The sequence below is a fragment of the Maniola jurtina genome, chromosome 13 (genome assembly GCF_905333055.1).
Source record: "Maniola jurtina chromosome 13, ilManJurt1.1, whole genome shotgun sequence".
NCBI lineage: Eukaryota > Metazoa > Arthropoda > Insecta > Lepidoptera > Nymphalidae > Maniola > Maniola jurtina.
In genome coordinates, this window is record NC_060041.1 from 4,238,985 (window position 1) to 4,259,829 (window position 20,845).

Sequence of the window (20,845 nt, forward strand, 5' to 3'; positions counted from 1 at the left end):
TAGGTGATGGGAACGTAGGTACATCCGTCGGGTTGGCGCGCGAGCCCAAAAAAGACTCCACCAACTCTCTGTTGGCTTCAGCTTGAGCGTGCGCAAAAGAGGCCAACAATGACGCGATACGTTCCTCGATTCCTTCGTTTCGAGTCTCACTAGCAGCCGGTGTACCGCGAGGCATTTTCAAAAAATGCCGGTTACGAGTACGACGCGATTACGTCACCACAGACCACACAGTAAGTACATACACTACTATATAGTTTCTCGGGCCACTAGTTGGGACGCCAGTGTAACCAGGTTCTTTGTAAGAAAACACATTTAGGATTCACGAGACAAACTATATTATGTAAAAACAATGCCCGTGACAATCGCGGGACGCGTACATGTCAAAGGTAGGCGCGAGTTAGACTAGCGAGGCGCGCGGGCGGCGACGAGCTGCCGTGCGCCTCTCGGGTGCGATCGAGTGCGCTCGGCAAGGTTACTAGGCGCCTTAGCGACCGGTTGTCATGGCAACGGTGGACGAACGCGGCACGTTTTAACATGTCTACCACAGCCTTTCTTTTCACTTTTGTCCACACGTGACTTGCTTGCTCACCATTCGGTCGCCATTACTATAAGGAGCGCTAGCCAACAACAGCGATAGTGGCAATCGCAATGCGATTATTACAACTCTGGTGCTAATCCTACTTGTTTACATTTTTTTTCTACAGTACCAAACATATCTGTCGAAATAAAATTTATTTCAATTCTCATTCTCTCTTCATACCAGTAACTAGTTGCAGAACTTTGCTCCTTGCAAGTTTTCCAGATGACGTTAGCGGTAAGTGATCCAGGAACACTACACCACCACGTAATTCTTTGTTTTTGGACAGTTTACCTGAAAAAAAAGAGTTTTACTTTGTGTTCAATGTTTTCAACTCATAGGTATGCCACCTATCCATATCATCTATTGTCTTGTCGGAAATCCATTATTCACAAGTCACTGGAGTATTTGGGATAGCTTTTTTTATCTTAGAAATAGAATTACTTACTTGCCACGAGGTCTTTGATATCCTGCGCGGTAACATGGCATTCTTCGTTTCTCACTATGCAAGCTACTGCCTTTTGTCCTTCTAGAGGATCGTTTATTCCAACTACACACACTTCTTTTACTCCTGGATGTGTGCTTATCAGTTCTTCTACTTCTAAAGGCAAGATCTGCACCAAAAATAGAGTTTTATATAATTCACAAGTTTGCACATGGCTGCGATTTCATCTGGTGGTAAGTGACTGATGATACAGTCTAAAATGGAAGTCGGCTGGAAGGGGTATGGCTAGTTGATTTTTACGTTGTATCGTACCGAAACAGTATATCACCTTTCAACATGGATTTGCTGGTAGAGAGGTGAATAGCCACAGCCGACGGCTGACTAGACCAAGACTAGACCAAGGAGAATTTAGAAATTATAAATTTCTAAAAAGCTTCTGTTGGGAATCAAATCCAAGACCTTCCACCACTTGTAAGACCATATCATTCACCACTGTGCCTGTGTGTTTCTTAAACAAGACATTATACCTACGAAATTCACGAAACACACTGAATTCAGAGAGAGAGAGAATTCAGCAGTACTTACATGAGAATTTCGGTACTTAATTAAAGTTTTAATCCTGTCTACATAAAAGTAATTGTCATTTTCATCCCTGTATAGTAAATCTCCTGTTTTGAAAAAACCATCTTCTGAAAAAGCCAGTGCAGTTTCTTCTGGATCGTTGTAGTATTCCTAAAATGTTTCAAAATATTTTGTAAATTATTTTTGAAGGGTTTGCCAAATTTAGTTAAAAAAATACCCATTTAACTCACCGTGAATCTAGGTCCCTTATTCCATAACTCACCAGTTACATAAGGTTCCTTAATTTCTGCGCCAGTGTTTGGATCCACTAACTGCAATAAAACTAGTAGTTATTTCCGGTTACGCTTGTTCCGGTTGTTTTATCGTCAAAGTCGCATTAATATCGTTTGCAGGAAAAAGTTGAGTTAAATCAGGACTAGCTAATTACCTACCTACATCTATTTTAAGATTTTGCGACTTGCATGTAAATACTATAGGTAATCACAAGCTACTGCGTCTAAGATGTTATTTTCCGGTTTCCTCAATCATTAGAGGAATAACTTTGTAAGTATAATTGATGCATAATGTTTTTAGGTAAGTAATTACCAACTGCAGCGACGAAAGTTACAAATAATTTTACGAGATTCGTAGAGTAACTACTCTATCATGATGACAGGACCTACCTAGTTAGGTAGGTCCTGTCTTGTGTCCATCATGTACGGAAATTCAATAGTTATAAGTTCCAAAATCTGGTATTAAAATACTTATTTTTGTAGTACCAAACGTAGCAAATATAAAAGTAGGAGAGTACCTTGATAGCGTAGATCGGCAAAGGTCTGCCACAGCTGCCACTGGGACCATTTGGAATGGGACCGAGGACTGAACCTATCGTCTCTGTTTGGCCGTAAGCCTCCACGGCCAATGTATCCTTTCCAAGAATAGCCTAAACAAGATATTGATTGTTTTCATCATCAAACAAATTTTTTTGTAAGTTTTGTGAAACACTTAAAAGCAATTGCATACCTTGAATTTAGCCAGCAGTTCGGGAAATATTTTTGACCCTGTGATGGTAACGCTTTTGAAACAACTCAAGTCAACATCTCCCTTTCGACTCACTAAATATGTTACCAAAGAAGGTCCCATCAGACACGTGACTGGCTGCAAGAAAAGTTAAATTAAGACCTTTTCGGCACAAAATTCAGAGATCTTCACATCTGGGTATTAGAATATTTTTGAACTTGTTGATCTATATTATTGTATTTGGAGTAGAAAAAACAGTTGTTTTAAGCATCATAAAAAAATCTGTCCCTAGATTTTTAAACAGAGCTATGGATCAACCAATTTTTGTGATTATGTAGATAAATGAGTGTTCTTTATTCAAGACATACCTTATACTGGTTTATTATGTAAACAATATGGTCATAGTCTTCTGATATGGAGGATTGCAATTTCGTGTCTCCAAATAAGGGTCCTCCTACCGACATGAAGTAATTTGATATCCAATTCACTGGAGACAAGTTCAATACTCTCTTCTTGGGCCTGAGGCGAAACAGAAAAATCGATTTTTTAAAAGGGAAATAAATACTTAAAGACTGTATCAAGAGCTTTTTGAAAAATATAAAGTCCTTACTGTTTGTCGTAATTGTAGAGTTTTAGAAGTCCTTTAATTTTGTGTATAAAAGGCTTGTGGTTAAACGCTGCTACTTTCACTTTGCCCGTGGTACCACTAGTGCTGACCAAAAATGCGTATACTTTGTCTGTATCAAAGTCTGTTACCCTGAAAATAATACTTTAATTAACTATAGACAGTATGATTGAATTTTCATAATTGCTTTAAAACTGTATAAACTGTAGTTTAAAAAAAAGATAATGTAGTTTTAGAATCACAGATATCATAATGTAGGTACTATACCTACTCAAAAGGATCGCGCAGCATTTCATGCATCAGTATTAACTAAAATTAATGTTTAATAAAATAAAGCACTAAGATTCCATCGTTAGAATTTACTGTATAGCCACGGAAGACTTTGCTGCGTTCAAGCCCACTTCATCTACTATGTCATTATTTAATTTGCTTTTCACTAAGAAATACTAGTCTTGTTACCTGAAATCCTCTTCGGGTTCTTCGGTATCATATTTATCAATAAATTTTGCCATCGTACATTCTCCGTGTTCAAAAGTAACAATCTTTATATCCAGACCAAGATCAGCTGCAGCTTTGGAGTAAGTATCGAGAGATTCATATTGACAGAATGCTATTTTAGGCTGAGTTAGCTTGAATAATGTTCGAACTTCGTCTGAAAATGAATTTGGAAGCTCAATTCTTCAATTCAATTTTTATTACACAAAATTTATTTATATCTAAAATAGGTTCTTGAGAATCTCTTACAAGTTCTAAATAATGGGATTTTCTTTCAGAAATTCTTAACTCTAACTCATCATTTTATTGAGCCATTACATACGTACATTCAATTCAAAGATCTCTTTATACGACGATCCCCGCCCGACGGAAGAGGATGCCCGCGACTTTGTCCACGTGGATGTAGGTTTTTGAAGATTCCGTGGGAACTGTTTGGTTTTCCGGGATAAAAGTTGTCTATGTCAATAACATGGACGCAAGCTAACTCGTTAGTCGTTACCAAACATACAAATAGGTTGAGCGGTTGGGTCTGTGGGAACTCTTTGATTTTCCGGGATAAAAGCCTATATCCGTCCCCGGGATATAAGCTAACTCTGTACCTTTCGTCAGAATCGGTTAAACTGTTAGACCGTGAAAAGGTAGCAGACAGACAGACACACTTTCGCATTTATAGCATTAGTATGGATAAGACCATACAAGATAAAATTTAAAAAATAATTAATTGGTGGGTCATATTATTTTTGTAGCAATGCTAGTTATAAAAAAAATTACCATATTTGTAAAACGGGTCGACCCCAACAATCGGCAAGCCATTATAAAGAGCTGCGTAGAATGGAATGTGCAGATCTATATGGTTCTTACCACCCAGAGCAAGCACATCTCCTGGGTTTAAGCCGAACCTTCTGAGGGCTCTAGCAAGCTGAATTGATCGAGATGCCACTGAGGCATATGTCTCTTCTTCACCGGTAGCTGCATCGATCTATGAGTATTGGGTACAAAATTTATAGATTGTTTGTGTATTTTCGCTTGGTTAACTCTAATTTGCTAAGATTTTAAAATAACAGATAGAGGTGTATATATTGTCAAAACAAGTGTAAATTAAAAATTTATAACACCCCCAAGAAGGTTACAGTAACTAGAAAAGAGCTGATAACTTTTACACGGCTGAACCAATTTTCTTGGATTATAGCTAAGAACACTTTCGATTAAGCCACCTTTCAGACAAAAAAAAAAAAACTAAATTAAAATCGGTTCATTAGTTTAGGAGCTACGATACGACAGACAGATACACAGATACATAGATAAACAGATACACACGTCAAACTTATAACACCCCTGTTTTTGGGTCGGGGGCTAATTAGCGCCTTTTTCAGAAGACGTAGAAGTTTTGCCAATATTTCCCCTAATAACGTCCGCTAATAATTTCCGCTAAATCATAACTTGTTGAGATAAACTTTTTGTCATAATGATAGTTAATAAAGTTAATAAATTTAAAAGCACAAATCTTGCATAGATTCTATTAATACAATTTTGTATTTAAATTATTATTGACGCATATCAAAATAAGTAAATAATAGGTAGGTATATTATATCTAAATAGTAATCACCTGACAAATAGAATCTTGATGCTGTTTTAACTTTTCGAGCATCAACTGCCCGAGATGGTTATCACAAGATATATCATAAGGTACACCCATTCTCAAAATTCAAGGTACCTAAGTATAAGTGGGTATGTCTGAATCAGTTCCTGACTTAACTTTGAATGACACTATGCTAACACTAAGGCTTTAATATAGGGTCTATTATATACTGAGGAAAGCACAGGTGAATTGATCTATAAGGAAAACAGTTCCGATGCATAACTTTATGTTGTAACTATAATATGAGTCATTGTAATTTGTACATTACAATTAACTAATAGCTAATGTTTAGTCCGAGGAAGGAAATAATGTTATTATTACGGATCTTTAATATGCAACTCTAGATATAGACCAAGAAAAACCCTTAAAACGGAAATAGTGAGGATTCCTAAAGAAACCCTAGCATGTTGTGATGACATAACGTGGAAATAATATGCCTGATAAGCTGATACTCTGCAGTAGAGTTGCGGTCGGGATACAGGTATTCTCACAAACTTCAAAGATATTTATTTATTTATTTATTAGGACACCAGAAAATTATGATATCGATACATTTTTAAATCTAAATATACACACACACACATTATTAGATACATAACTTATGAATTAGGTAACTTATTAATTATAAAAGATATAAAAGATCCACATGATGTTTCAAATTGCAAGTTATTATGAAAAGGGGAAACATTAAAAATAAAATACTAAAACTATTTTGAATAGTCTCGATGCTGAAATCTAGAAATTTATACGTTAAATCCATTTTAAAGGTTTTTTTTTTATCGTTAATTTTTTTTTGGTATTGTCTGTCTGTTCTTGATTCCTATGCGATCGAATCCGTCCATCCTACCTATCTGTCTAGCCTATTAGGTGTACAATTAAGTTGAAACTTTTAACAGTTGTTGCCGACACTTCCGTGAAGGGTTCTGAAGCTAACATCAATAATTCGGTGATATAAATCACACTGCAACGCAACGCATGCCGGGCATTAGCTTAATTATGCAAATAATTATGATTTATTGTAATTTCTTTTAAGACAAAATACAAATTACAAAATAATATATAAAATAATTGATTCCAGATTTCATATGCAATCAATATTTGTTTATGTTCTAATTTGTTGCAATTCTTATTTGTTGCAATGTAATGTTATGATTTGTGCGTCATGGAATTCAAGAAAATTAATCCTGTTTCCTTTAATTACCTAAGTACCTACTGTAATATTGTGGTTGTTTTCAGAATAATAATGATTCTGAAAGAATATTCATTGGTTTATTCTAGAAATATTTTTCACGTCCTTCCTAGTGAAGGATTCAGATTCAGATTTGGAAGAGATTATTCACAACTCATAAGAAAACTAAAGTTTACATAAAACTTAGTATAAAGTTTGTGCTAGGATAAGTAATGTATAAGTAATCACTAGATGGGATTTGATCCATTGAAGTTTCCGCCCACTGTATAATCATAAATCAGTCGTTGTTCATTTAAACGATCTTTTAGAAAATGCCTTTGTGGAAAACTAATTGGAAATAAGGTATGATGTCAAAAACGATGTAGTAAACGTATAAAATCCTGTTTTACTTTACTGTCATGAAAATATAGTTTTGCAGTGTGTTCATAGTTTAAATGCAATTGATCTATCTTGAATTTAGTGAACCTGATATAATAATTAATAAGTAATAAGTGTGGTTTACGGGATATGAATTATGAGTAATTAGAACAACCATTACAAGAAAGTTAGAGTACACCAAACCAGTACAATGGCATTAGTGCACACTTAGGCATAGTTACATCTATAATAATATTTTAAGGACGTTTACAATATTTATATATAAAAGGAAAAGCTGACTGACTGATTTATCAAACTACTAGACGGATCTAGGTGATATTTGGCATGCAGATAGCTATTATAAAATATACATCTGCTGATATTTAATAATAAACCCCTAAGGGGTTTAAAATTCGTATGGTCCACGCGGACGAAGTCTGGGGCATAATCTAGTAGCAAATATAGCATATAAATTTTGAACGTGATTCAGTATTTTAAAGTAGCCTTTGTCTTGTTCAAAAAGATAAAAACGCATTGGTTTTTACCAGTTTCAAATTTCTTAAGGAAGTTTACTATCAAAAATCTTAAAACGTGACTTGGTCATGTAAACTTAATTGTACTTTTTAAAGTAGACCAAAGTTTACTGAACGCGAGACAAAAACTGACGCAACTCTTGTGTGTTGTAGCATTGTATTTGGTATACGTCTCGTACTTTGCAAGTCATGGCGTAGTGACAAGCAGTACAATTATTTGTGAGATTCATCTCATTATAGCAGGTAATGCGATATTTTATGGATGCGTTCGCGGTTTTCCTTAAGTCAAAGAAAAAAATTACGTTAAGGAGATGTTGTTGATTAAACAGGTATTATGTTCCTTGTAGGGCCCCAGCTAACTATATTTTGATATTAAGTGTGTTTGTCTTGTTTTCCGATTTTATATCAATTCAGCTTCTATTGAAGTCATAAATATAAAAGCTAAACATTTAAGGGAAGGTCAGCCTACCTTGAGGTGCACCATACTCAAGTTTAAAATACTATCGTATAAACGCCGTAGATTAGTTTTCTTTTTATATTGCCCTTAAAGTGTAATTTAACAAGATAAGCTCGGTTTGCTTATAATATTTGGATTCAAAGGCGTTGCTTTATTTGCAATTATTTCAATATTTTGTAAAAAAATTGCATTTTGTACACAGTCAGAGCAAGTTTGTTAATTTTTTTGTTTATATAGTTTGACCGCATATTATAATTTGTGGTTGGGCAATAGGCAAGCACACAAACTTTAGAGACCGCACAACTGCGCCGGACTGAAGATTCGTCATTTTTGTGACGTTTTCATCGTGATTTCACTGTTACTTAGTAATCAGTTTCCAATTTCGTATACAGGTGTTATACTGGCATTGACTTTTAACTTTGACGTTCATTTCTGGGATTTACGTGGGTTTACCCACATTAGCTAACTCAAATATTTGGAGACATACAAGTGTAGTTCCAAAACTCAGAATCAAAAAAAAACACAATATATCTATATCACTAACAACTATCTATCTAACTGTATCGTTTTCTAACAATAATATATTTATTTTATAAAATAACAATATTTGCGAAGCTTATGTAATTTGTAGATAGGTACTCATTACTTGAACATGATTATACCTTCCTTCGTGTAATCATCTACGAACTAATAGCTCAGTTTTATCTACCTACTCGTATGCTATTTATGGGTGCTGGACTCCGCAAAATTGATTTAGTTTTTTCTTTCATAGCTGATATATTAATTATTATTATTTATTATCTTAGTTAATTTTTAATATGATTAACTTTTTTGAAGAAAGTTATGAATTTGAAGAAAGTTAATAATATTTCAGAAATAGGTACTGTAATCGTAAAATTTTTATTTGAGTTGCTAAATCTATAACTGTCGAATCTTTAATCAATTAAATAATTAAAATAGTAATTAGATATCACTTTCTTTAACGTTAAAGAAAAGCATCGTGAGGAACCAACATGCCTGAGAGTTCTTCATAATGTTCTCAAAGGTGTGAAGTCTGCCAATCCCCACTGGGTTAGCGTGGCAATCTATGGCCTAAGCATGTTCCTTGGGCCTAAGCCCTTCTCGTTCTTAGAGGAGACCGTGTACAGTAGGGGGTTGTCGATGGGTTGATCACATATAATGATGAATCAATCAAACCAAATACGGTTTGATCGATTGAAGATTCATTAGAAACTCATTAGTTTAGTATTAAATTAATTTTATTAACTGAATTATAATCTGCTGTTGCCGAATCACCCTTATCAATTGCGTCCCAGTCTTTAAGAGATTTGCACGATTTTGATCATTGAGTAGGTAGTTCGGTTCGGTGGTGCGGAAACTGGGTAAGTATTGATATTTAATATTAATACACTTTTGCCTGTGTCATGTTATATTATTAGTGTGTACAATATAATATTACTAGTGTGACTTTATAGCCTTTCTAGTTTGAGCACTAATTCTTTAAGTTGTCTTCTGTGGACCTTGGTGGACGCCGTCATAGGGATGCTGTTGAGGAATATCACACCACCACGTAGTTGCTTTGAGTCCGACAACGAGTCTGTAATAGAAATATTCCATGGGATAGTTATTATTTTACTTTACTTAATATAAAGTTCGCTTTAACACACATTCAAATTAAATTTAACTAAATTGTAAATACTGAAATAGTTCCCCATGAAGAACATTATGAAGTACGACCAACTTTTATGCTTTTAAAGTATTTGGACTAATGTATGTTCCTAATGCACACAAGAAAATAATTTTCTTGAATTGTAGGACTAACAATTACGAAAAATTAGAATTATTAAAGGGAATCCAACATGGTATATTTTATAATTGTTTAAGTAGTTTGTAATATTTTAGAAATTACACTTCGTTCGTTGCTATGTGCCTGAGATTTTTGAATTTGCTCAGGATTTTAAAAGTTCTGAATAGCCCAGTAATTTGGTCGTCAAAAAGGGGCTTATCCGGAAAGTTTTCAGAAAGTTATGCAAATTGGTAGTTTTATAGATTTCGATGTGCTCTTTCCGAATTTTTATTTAGCCACCTCGTACCTTTGCCGCTCGCGCCGCCATCTTTGAAAAATGGCGCCCAAAAACAGTTTTTTCACGATAACTTCTTTCCCATTCATTTTACGACAAAAATTGCTATGTAACAATTAAACTAGAGACAATTTCCTACAATTTGTGTAGTCACTTTTTTTGTAGACTCAATAGTTTCAGTGTACGAGCGCCACAAAGCCCACTCCAACACTCGTTTTGGCTAAATAACTCATTTCCACACCACCATGTGGTAGAGTGAGTGGCGTGATTTTTTTTTATGGTATCTCCAGGAGACGGTAGTCACCTTCAATTTAAGCCATCACTTCGTTCAGAGAATACTAACACTCTTCAGAATTCTGCTCGAGATAAGAGTAAATATACTGCATCGCAGTTTCGATCTCATGTGAATATGGACCTTTTTTTTGGGTTTCGAACCCAAAGGATGCCAACGGGACCTTATTACTAAGTCTCCGCTGTCATCAGTCCGTCCGTCCATCCGTCCGTTTGTCTGTCAGCGGGCTGTATCTCGTGAACCGTTATTACGGTTCTATTGATAGAGAGTTGAAATTTTCACAAAATGTGTATTTCTATTGCCGTCATAACAACAAATAATAAAAATTTCAAAATGGCTGACATGAAAAAAAAACAAAAAAGTAATGTTGTTCCAATGTTTGTAATGTTGGATTTTGAATGTTTCTCTGAATATAATCCTATATTTGTTTAAAAAAAAAGAAAAGTTATTTCTTGTTTGATGGTACGGAACCCTTCGTGTGCGAGTTGGGCCTGCACTTGACCCATTTTTTTATTTTTTTAGTTTGTAGTGCGAGGTAAAATTTTTCATGCACGAATTGCGATATTGTGTATTGACTGCGACCACATTATAAACATGCTCGAGACGCCGAAAAATCGGTCAAGTGCGAGTCCAACTCACATAGGAAGGGTTCCGTACCATAATACAAGAAATAATGCTCTTTTTTATTTTTTTTCATGACGGCCATTTTGAAATTTTTATTATTTGTTATTATAACGGCAATAAAAATACACATTCTGTGAAAATTTCAACTTTCTACCTATTACGGTTCATGAGATACAGCACGCTGACAGACAGACGGACAGACGGACAAGCAAACGGATGACGCGGAGGCTTAGTAATAAGGTCCCATGGGCATCTTTTGGGTTTAAAACCCAAAAAAAAGGCTCATATGCACGTGAGATCGAAACTGCGATGCAGTATATTTACTCTTATCTCGAGCAGAATTCTGAAGAGTGTTAGTATTCTCTGGACGAACTGATGGCTTAAATTGAAGGTGACTACTGTGTCCTGGAGATACCATAAAAAAAATCACGCCATTCACTCTACCACATGGTGGTGTGGAAATGAGTTATTTAGCCAAAATGAGTGTTGGAGTGGGCTATGTGGCGCTCGTACGCTGAAACTATTGAGTCTACAAAAAAAGTGACTACACAAATTGTAGGAAATTGTCTCTAGTTTAATTGTTACATAGACATTTTTATCGTAAAATGAGTGGGAAAGAAGTTATCGTGAAAAAACTGTTTTTGGGCGCCATTTTTCCAAGATGGCGGCGCGAGCGGCAAAGGTACGAGGTGGCAAAATAAAAATTCGGAAAGAGCACATCGAAATCTATAAAACCACCAATTTGCATAACATTCTGAAAACTTTCCATCTCATATTACAGAATTACTGGACTAGAAATAAATATTCTGTTTTAACAATCTGACGGATTATTTCAGAACAATGTGTCTAGATCTTATATTTCGGATCTCTGCAGCCATAGCCTTGCAATAGATTCAAGTGAAGTATACCTTTTAGTATAAAAACAGTAGGAGAACTATTCCGGCTAGCCATGGACAAGGAGAAGTTTAAAAAACTGACTGCTGACCTTCAGTAATGGAGAGGCACATAAAGAAGAAGATACCTTTTGAATCTAAGTATGTTATTAACTGCATCTTTATTATGATATCAGCTAGGTACATCCTAGATTTAAATATCAGTCTATTTCTGAGTTATGTTATGTTTTGTTTACCTCTAACTAAGTTCTTAATTTCTTCCACGGAGACATCGTGACCATCCCGCGTCACAACACAAGCTACAGGTAGATCTCCACTCTCTGCATCGGGTATACCAGTCACAGCTACGTCCAGTACACCAGGATGTTGCCTTATCACATTTTCCACTTCCACTGGTGATATCTGAAAACAGAAATCGTATAATCATTACTGTCTAGCGCAGTGTTGTAAAGAATTTCCCGGCTGAGTTTGTTGTGGGTCTCAGACCTACTAGGTGATTCTCTAACTCAGTGTCTTACAATGAATAAATAATAGCCACCGAGGCTGGTTGGTTCTACATTGCTGCTTCTTTAAGCGTTACTAAAATATTTTTCGTAGACAACCTTCAATGGATTAAAAAAGATTCCGACGAATTGAGACCTCCTCCTTTTTTGAAGTCGGTTAAAAAATGAGATCAGTGGCTATCTTTCACTAATTCAGTGTCAAGCACTTAGTTAGTGAATCACCCCACTGGACGTGTGTGGAATCCTCGTAGCTTATTTAATTTAACAGGGCTCTCTCCGTCTCTTACTCCATACAATCGTAGTTCCAATTTCATTTGAATATTAAGCAACCAAAGTCCATGAAATTTTGCAGACATATTCTAGAAACTAATATCTGTGCCTGTGGTGTTTTAGATTTTTCTAAAAATATACGTAGTTTTAAAATTACAGGAGCTCAAAGATTTGTATGTGAATTTTTAAGACCGCGTAACTTTGAAACCGAATATTTTAACAAAAATCTAAATTAACACCACAGGCATAGATATTAGTTTCTAGAATATGTCTGCAAAATTTCATGGACTTTGGTTGCTTATTATTCAAATGAAATTGGAACTACGTTTGTATGGAGCGAGTGACAGAGAGCCCACTTAAGTTACACTTTTGTTAGATACCTGGTAGCTTTTGTATTTTAAAAGCAATTTGATTCGCTCCAAAAAGAAATAGTTCCAGTTTTCATCTCGGTAGAACATATCGCCTGTTTTGAACCAGCCGTCCTCGAATGCCTCTTCTGTTGCTTTCTTATTGTCGTAATATCCCTAAAGCATTACATATAGAATATAGATACATTTAATTTTTAGCTGTATAAAAATTGTTTATGCAAACTACTCGGTTGATGCCAATAACATATTATTAAATATAATGTAACAATGTGTGAAAATCGGATTTTGCTCTTACTTTGAAAATGCCAGGGCCTTTAAGCCAAAGTTCGCCTGGCGTATTGGGTTCGACAATTTCTTTTTGCGTATCCACGTTACTTATCTGTAATTTATTGATTATGATTAAAACAATTTAGAAAGCATATAAGAAATCCAAACTCGCGGATTATTGTTGAATATATAACTACTAATACGTACCTACCCAGTTACCGATACGCTATTCATTGATCGCCAAACAATCGCTTATTATTTCTAGATTGGGTTGCAATATACACAATTATTCATTAAAAATAAATGATTTGGTTGCTCGTAGGTTCAAGCAAGCAAAATTACCTACCGTGATTAATTTATTATTGATTAGGTACCTACTTACTTGTTCGGCAAGTAAATGTTTTTCAATTATTATTATCATCCATTAATCATTTTATATGGTTTAAAAAATTAGTCATTTAAAAACAGCAAAAGAATAACTGAGCAGAAACATAAAACTTTTTTAGGTTATTACTTACGCGATATTGGAAGCACGCCAGTGGTTTCCCACAGGAACCAGGCGGCGGGGAATCAGTATTGAACGCTATTCCGGCCAATTCACTCATGCCGAACACGTTCCTTATTTCAGTGTTTGGCGTTATGTTCTAAAGTGAGGTAAAATACATATAAAACAATAAATATAAAATATGTATATAAGCAACAGAAGAGGCCTAAAATACATATAAAATAGACAGTCATTTGCAGTTTACTATAGTTGGTTTGTGTCTGCTCCCCCTCTTCTTCAGTATGAATCAGATTAAGGTCTTCGTTCCAATACTTTTTTTGCCAACCCTTTTCCGCTTACCATCTCATGGTTACTAATGTATCATTATTTTATTAAAGGTTGTTTCACAATCGCCAAATAACATTTAATGAGTAGATCTTGAGTAGATTTGATATTTTGGTAGTTTTTGTATAGGAAATCTGTCAAAATATCAAATTCATCAGTCAATTTTATATGGTAATTGTAAAACACGCTCTTCGTTATCTTTGTGTCTTAGCATGGGACTCATCTAAATTTACTTCAGGAGTATCCTGGTTGCTATGTCCATCATCCTAGTTTTCTAATTTAAAGAACATAATTACGATACTTTCTTTTTTCCAATAGGCTTTTCTTCGTGACCTTCTGATTTTCAAAATGAGAATTTTGAAACTGGCAGAAAAATAAAAATAATTTATGGACTATTGTGGTACGGCATGCTTAGATAAGCAGACATATTAGATTGTACATAGAGAATTCCAAGGTTGAAAGGTAAAGGTACCTTTATATCATCTATGAGTGCTGTAGGTACCGCACTTCCTCCTAACATGATGAGTTCAAAACAGGTGAAGTCACATTGGTCTCGTGCCTCTTTCTTGATTAGTGTTGCCATTAACGTTGGACTCAAGATTGTAAATGTAGGCTGGAAAGCTCAAAAATATGATTTAACTTTGATTATGATGATATTACTATGCATAGAGTGGTGGAACTGTGAAAAAAAAAGGTGGCTAATATGTAACTTGCGCTAAGTGGTTGAACAAGTGTAAATTAAAAATTTATAACACCCCGACAAGTGAAGGTTACAGTAACTAGAAAAGAGCTTAGAAGAGAACTTTCAAACGGCTGAACCGATTTTCTTGGGTTGTAGCTAAGAACAATCTCGATTAAGCCACCTTTCAAACAAAAAAAACTAAATTCAAATCGGTTCATTAGTTTAGGAGCTACGATGCCAAAGACAGATACACAGATACACACGTCAAACTTATAACACTCTTCTTTTTGGGTCGGGAGTTAAAAATAGCAGTTGAAAGGGAAAGCAGGCAAACCGACCAAAATAATAAGGATTTAATATTTGAATAACGCCTAAGCAAAAAAGGAAAATAACCTTATACGTGTTAATAAGGTAGTAGGCATGTTCCGGCGTGAGAGTAATCGAGGTCTGCAATCTTATGTATTTGAATATTGGTGACGCGATGTAATGAAACAGAGCCGTCAGCCACTGCAACGGAGCACCAACCAAAGCCACGCGAGTTGGTGTAGGGAAAGTGTTGAAGCGTATCCTGAAATAGGATAAGATTAAATCTACATATGAGTAAGAACAAGGCTTTTCTTCGTATGACGAGTTGTTCGATATCTTTTACTGATTAACAATGAGCAGGTCATATTGACAGATCCACGTAAACAACAGATTTACCCCGGGAAACCAAGCATTACGTTAACGTTTATAAATTTTTGCACAGATAGGTACGAGTAAGTAGTAACAAAATAGTTGCTCTGAATTATAAAGAAGGCGTTCTAAGTTCTAACAATGAAGACAATATGCTTACCAAAACATTGGTATAGAAATAACAAAGTTTTTATGAGTAACTTCTGCTGCTTTTGGCAAACCAGTTGTGCCGCTAGTGGATATAAGGAACCCGGTTGTTTCAGCAGGGTCGAAATCTGTAGGCCTGAAAATTGAAAACTCTTGACATACTTACAACAGTAACATTATTAGAACTCGATTAAAACATAAAAACAGGCCGAAGACGAACTACTTTTGGAAGAAGATCCCATGAACATAAAAAGATAAGAAATATTACATAGTTAATAACTTGTTTCTTACTGAAACTCTTCGATTGAGGTATCGTCAGCGTATTTTGCGATGAAATCGGACAAACTACATAGATAGTCTCCCTTGTCGAAAGTGACGATTAGAGCATTAAGGTCTATTTCATTTAGAGCAACTTGTATTTCCGGTGCTTTCTCACTTTGGCAGAATATAATTTTTGGCCGACTCACGCTAAATGTGTCTTGCAGTTCCTCTGGAAAATACTTAGGTGTATTTACTTGTGTTACTTTACCTGGAGTACTTAGCATGATCCTGATTACAATATTTGGATAATGGTTTTTAGATGTACTGAGATAAATATCGTGTTTTGATCAAGAGACTGAACTTTAATCCATGACTAAACCCTTAATAAATATCATTATCCAGGATAGTACGATCCAAACATCAAATATGCTAGTGACAAACTGAAAACGACGAATTATTCATTTTCTCCATACGCCAAATTTAAAAATTTGAAAGATGAAATGCAGAATTCCGAAGTCGATCTATCCAGTTAATTAATGACTTGGGTCGGTTAGCCACAATACCCTAAAAATCAAGATACTTACTGGCACCTAAACTCCTGTCCACAGCAGCGACAATGACTCCTGTGTATAAGCCTGCATAAAAGGGCACAGCTAGATCTATATGATTTGGTGCCATTAGAACCATCACATCACCTGGGATCAAACCTACATTTCTAAAACCTGTAGCACATTTTACTGTTCTCTCCACTATAGACGCATTCGCTTCTGATTCTCCTGTCCCTCCATCGATCTATAAAATGAAAACGAAAGTACTTATTAGTAAGAAAACATAATGAGGAATCTAGTCTCATCTAGTCTTAATAAAACTGTAGTTCCGTTGTCAAAACTGAACAATCGAAGACAAAGAATTTGTCAGTTAATTATTATCTAACATCGTGGGCAAATTCGTTGTGTAGAGATCATAGAATTAGGAAGTAATAATTATTTGTAGAGTGATCTCTACAAATAATTATTAGCTAAGCCATCCAAATAACGTATTTTACGTTCTAGTTAGGTATATCTAGACACAGCGAACGCGTAGGTCTGAAATCAGTGGTAGAGAGTTAGAGACCTTTAAAGTAAGCCTACGTGAAATAAATGTTTTTTGACGTGACAACGTCTTACAATTCGATAGAGCCGGCTGCACGCACGAAAAAACATGACTCATGCGGCGTTACCTCGCTCTGAGGCGTTCCATGTAAGGCTTGAAGTGCAAGCGAGAGCGCGGAACGAGCGACAAAGAAAAACAATCGGCCTTTGTTGTCACGTTCAACTATCGTCAGTAAACCGACTTTACAGACAACCAATTTTTTTATTATACCTAACTGACTTAAAACTCTCAACCTTTAAGCAGTAGACAAAAAGAGAATTTTGAAGACATTTAAACTTTTATTCGTAATTTAAATAATGTGAATCCAAATAACTAAGGTTACCTGCATTACTGCATCAGGAAAATCCTTGAGACTCTGCAGGATAATTTTGCCGAGATGGAACCTGTCGTGTGGAAGCCCAGACTGGGCTACGATGCGAGATGTCAACCCTGACATAAACCAGTGCACTGCATCAGTGGATCGCCACGCCATGTTACTGTAAGATCAAATCCACACTCTGGAAATGTAGTCAACGCAGCTCCAAGAATTTGTATTAATAATAATAATAATAATAATTAAGAGAGTACTTTTTTATTATCTAAGATTATCATGTGATCGTGCGTAAGAGTGTGCTATTTCAATCAACATTTACGGGCGGGACATATTCAAGAGCGAGATGCGCGATATTTTGACCACGCAAATCAGCGTATGGTGTTACGATAATTTTTCCTAAACCAATCAATGTTTTTAAACAAATTAAAGATATTTGAAAATAATACGACAAAGCAAACTATGTCTCTACAGATTTGCAATGTTTTATTTTCGTAGATGATTACGAAGTTGTCCCAAGATTTGCCCTAAAATGAAGTTTTTTCATAGCTTTTAAAATAAATACAATTTCACTGAATATATTTACTGTTATCTGATGTTTGGTTAAGTTTTAGATCTGGGACAATATAATAAAATAAATCAGCGCAAGACGTTTGTATAGAGAAGCGAGTAAAAAGTGTAACTTTAAAATATCTTGCATAATATGTATGCGAACGCTGTAACGTTCTGCCGTATAGATGTCATCGCACGTTGTATTTTATAGTTTCAGCCTCTATTCAATAACCTAGTACTACCTAATCTATTATTTAGAAGGTAAGGCTATTATTGATTTCTATTACCTTACGCAGGATGAAATGATTTGTTTAATTAAAATGTACACAAGTGTAAATTAAAAACTTATATCACCCCAACAAGCGAAGGTTACATTAACTAGAAAAGAGCTGATAACTTTCAAACGGCTGAACCGATTTTCTTGGATTATAGCTAAGAACACTGTCGATCAAGCCACCTTCCAAACAAAAAGAACTAAATTAAAATCGGTTCATTAGTTTAGGAGCTACGATGCCACAGACAGATACACAGATACACACGTCAAACTTATAAAACCCCTCTTTTTGGGTCGGGGGTTAAAAACAATTTACATCTATGCTTTGAATAACTCATTATTTGTCTTATCAATCCAAATCAATCGTCAATCCAACTTACCCCAAACTTACTTACCCCAAAAATCATAAAATTTATATTGTACTTTATTGAAACTTTCGTATTATGTTGGCAAAGATTGGTATGCTTCTGCTAGAAAATAATGTTGTAATGTAATACCAGTAATACTAGTACCTACTATTATGCTTTGTATTAAGGTCATTGTTTTTTCATTCAAGAATTATTATAGTGACCAGGTGGTGGTAAGTTACGATCGGAGGCTTATATTTTAGTACTCCATTGTAACGAGATGCAGTTTAAAAATGGAGGCAGGCTAACTTTTAACTTTATCCTTTCCAATAGGTAGGTACGCCAAATCGCTTAATCGCTTTGCTTGTAGAGTTCAACTAGCCACGGTCAAAGTTTTTCATCAGACCAGACCAGAGACAGTAGAAATTAAAAATTCCCGAATTGTTCTAGTCTAGAAATTGTTCTAGGGAATCATATTATAGACTCCAGTGTTGTGGGGGTACGGGCCTCGAGGCCGGGCCACCTTGCCCGGGCGTGTCCTCACAGGCTCTTGCTACTACCGACTACCTGAATTCGACGTCGGCTTTGAGGCATCTGAATTCTCCCAGTCGACACTCTCTTGGTAGGTTTGGCGATGGAAGTGTCATATCTGGTGGGTTATAATTTACTCCAGTGCTGATGGTAGTCTCCAAATACAGATTACAGACAGATGACACTACTTGTACACATACTAAAAAGGATCACGCGCTGCAACCCGGAGACCTTAATAACGTTAGTTACAAACAAAAACTTTACTAGATGGCGCCAAAAGTATTTTACATCACTTACTGTAAAACCTGAATCGCGCTAACGAAGTGTTAACTTTATTTTACTATAATAGTACATGGTATTATTGGTATCCAAGATACAAAGGTTGGACCGGCTGGGCTCGAAGCATGAGACTCGTTTGAAGAAGATCTTCAAATTGTTACGCTTGACCCCACATGACACTGCTCCCATACAAGCGTTTAAAATTGCCACTGGCAATTTGCCAGGGAAACGAGAGGAGGTCGTCGAATGTAAACGGTTCTTTACGAAAATTGCGATCGAATGTCGTCCGTCTCATAACCTTCATAGTGTTTCATTATTTAAGCTAAATATAGTGATTGCTGGCTTTTCATGACAAATTATGGGCTTACTCCAAGGCGCAATCTTCAAAGGCGAACAAATAGTATTGTTTCATGCATTCATAATGACTAATGGTTAGGTATCTAAGCAGTTTTGCTACAGTATTATTACAGCTTTGACGTGTGCTTTGATCGAGATCTGCTTTTGTTGAAGTATTAATCACTGGTGCTAATTCGGCTGTCTACAGTATCTATACTCAAATAAATGATAAATCAAAAAACAGTGTCATCCTTTTCTCAATGTTCCCCGCCGAAAAGTTCAGCATTACATTAATATTTATATTTATACCTGTCAATTCGTTAAGAGATTAAAACTAGTTTCTACCCGCTTTATTTTAAAAACATTTATGTTGTAATTGCTTCGCGCCACAGCTTCGTCGGTAGGGTGGCAACTAGCCACGCCCGAAGCCTCCAACCAGACCAGACTGAACACATTTTAGAAAATTATAAATTCACAAATTAGCCTTGCCTAGAATCGAACCCGGAACCTCCAACTTATAACATACAGCGCTCACCACTGCGCCAGGAAGGTCGTCAAAACTAAACTTACCTGTTCTTTCATTAACTCAGACCTTTGTTTAAAAACCGGTCAAGTGCAAATCAGACTCACACACGAAGGGTTCCGTATCATAATACAATAAATAACACTTTTTAATTTTTTGGGATGTGACCACATTAGACAGTGCTAACTGCCAAATTTCATGATTCTAGGTCAACGGGAAGTACCCTATATAATAGGCTTTGATTCCCTTGACCAGTCTTGACACACACGACAGACAGATAGACAGACAACGAAGCGATCCTATAAGGTTTCCATTGGAGATATGGAACCCTAAAAACCATTACTGAAAATCTTGTATTTGTTGATACAAATCATCTGTGAGACGAATTCTACTGTCTTCTAACTATGATACAAATGTATTATAGAAGCAGGCGTTATTTTGCGGAAGTCCATTATATACAAGGATGATATAAAAGCTTAATTTGCTATAATCCGCCAAACCTTTTGCCATGTTTTCCTTCACCGTTAAAGCAAGTGATAAGCCTGAGATTAAACCCCGGTTCTCTGGATAATATTCACAGACAGCAAAATGAACGCCGGAGTGGGCGCAGCTCTCACGTGCTGCAGGAATGGACATAAAACTTTGAATGGGAAGTTCGTCTCGAGCCCTACTGCATAGTGTTCCAGGTAGAGCTGTACGCAATCCTCAGAGTAACGAACTGGCTTTAAAAGTCAAGGACTGCTCTGTGAA

General features: G+C 35.8%; 2 protein-coding genes and 1 long non-coding RNA gene across 5 annotated transcripts; 1 reads left to right on the forward strand and 2 right to left on the reverse strand.

Annotated features, from left to right (window-relative positions):
* Window positions 1-551: 551 nt before the first annotated feature.
* LOC123871012 (luciferin 4-monooxygenase-like) lies at window positions 552-5,510 on the reverse strand. The gene is made up of 11 exons (XM_045914536.1): window positions 5,331-5,510; window positions 4,495-4,702; window positions 3,688-3,880; window positions 3,214-3,360; window positions 2,972-3,122; window positions 2,607-2,741; window positions 2,395-2,526; window positions 1,835-1,915; window positions 1,608-1,754; window positions 1,026-1,191; window positions 552-871 (listed from the first exon to the last, which is right to left on the reverse strand). Exons 1-11 carry the CDS (start codon window positions 5,418-5,420, stop codon window positions 744-746), a joined length of 1,578 nt encoding a protein of 525 aa, XP_045770492.1. The 5' UTR covers window positions 5,421-5,510; the 3' UTR covers window positions 552-743.
* A 3,630-nt stretch (window positions 5,511-9,140) lies between these two features.
* On the reverse strand, window positions 9,141-18,494 carry LOC123871170 (luciferin 4-monooxygenase-like). Of its 3 annotated transcripts, none has more exons than XM_045914805.1 (12): window positions 18,471-18,494; window positions 17,266-17,419; window positions 16,376-16,583; window positions 15,822-16,020; window positions 15,544-15,666; window positions 15,102-15,276; window positions 14,499-14,639; window positions 13,716-13,841; window positions 13,226-13,309; window positions 12,943-13,086; window positions 12,026-12,191; window positions 9,141-9,496 (listed from the first exon to the last, which is right to left on the reverse strand). In XM_045914805.1, exons 2-12 carry the CDS (start codon window positions 17,413-17,415, stop codon window positions 9,369-9,371), a joined length of 1,644 nt encoding a protein of 547 aa, XP_045770761.1. In that variant the 5' UTR covers window positions 17,416-17,419; window positions 18,471-18,494; the 3' UTR covers window positions 9,141-9,368. The 3 variants fall into 3 exon arrangements, with proteins under 3 accessions (XP_045770761.1, XP_045770760.1, XP_045770762.1); XM_045914804.1 differs by lacking the exon at window positions 18,471-18,494 and adding an exon at window positions 17,937-17,979 and having other exon boundaries at window positions 17,266-17,440; XM_045914806.1 differs by lacking the exons at window positions 17,266-17,419; window positions 18,471-18,494 and adding an exon at window positions 16,726-16,874.
* Window positions 11,338-17,728, forward strand: LOC123871177. The gene is made up of 3 exons (XR_006797227.1): window positions 11,338-11,351; window positions 17,036-17,042; window positions 17,550-17,728. It is a non-coding gene; the product is annotated as an uncharacterized LOC123871177 (long non-coding RNA).
* Window positions 18,495-20,845: the final 2,351 nt, after the last annotated feature.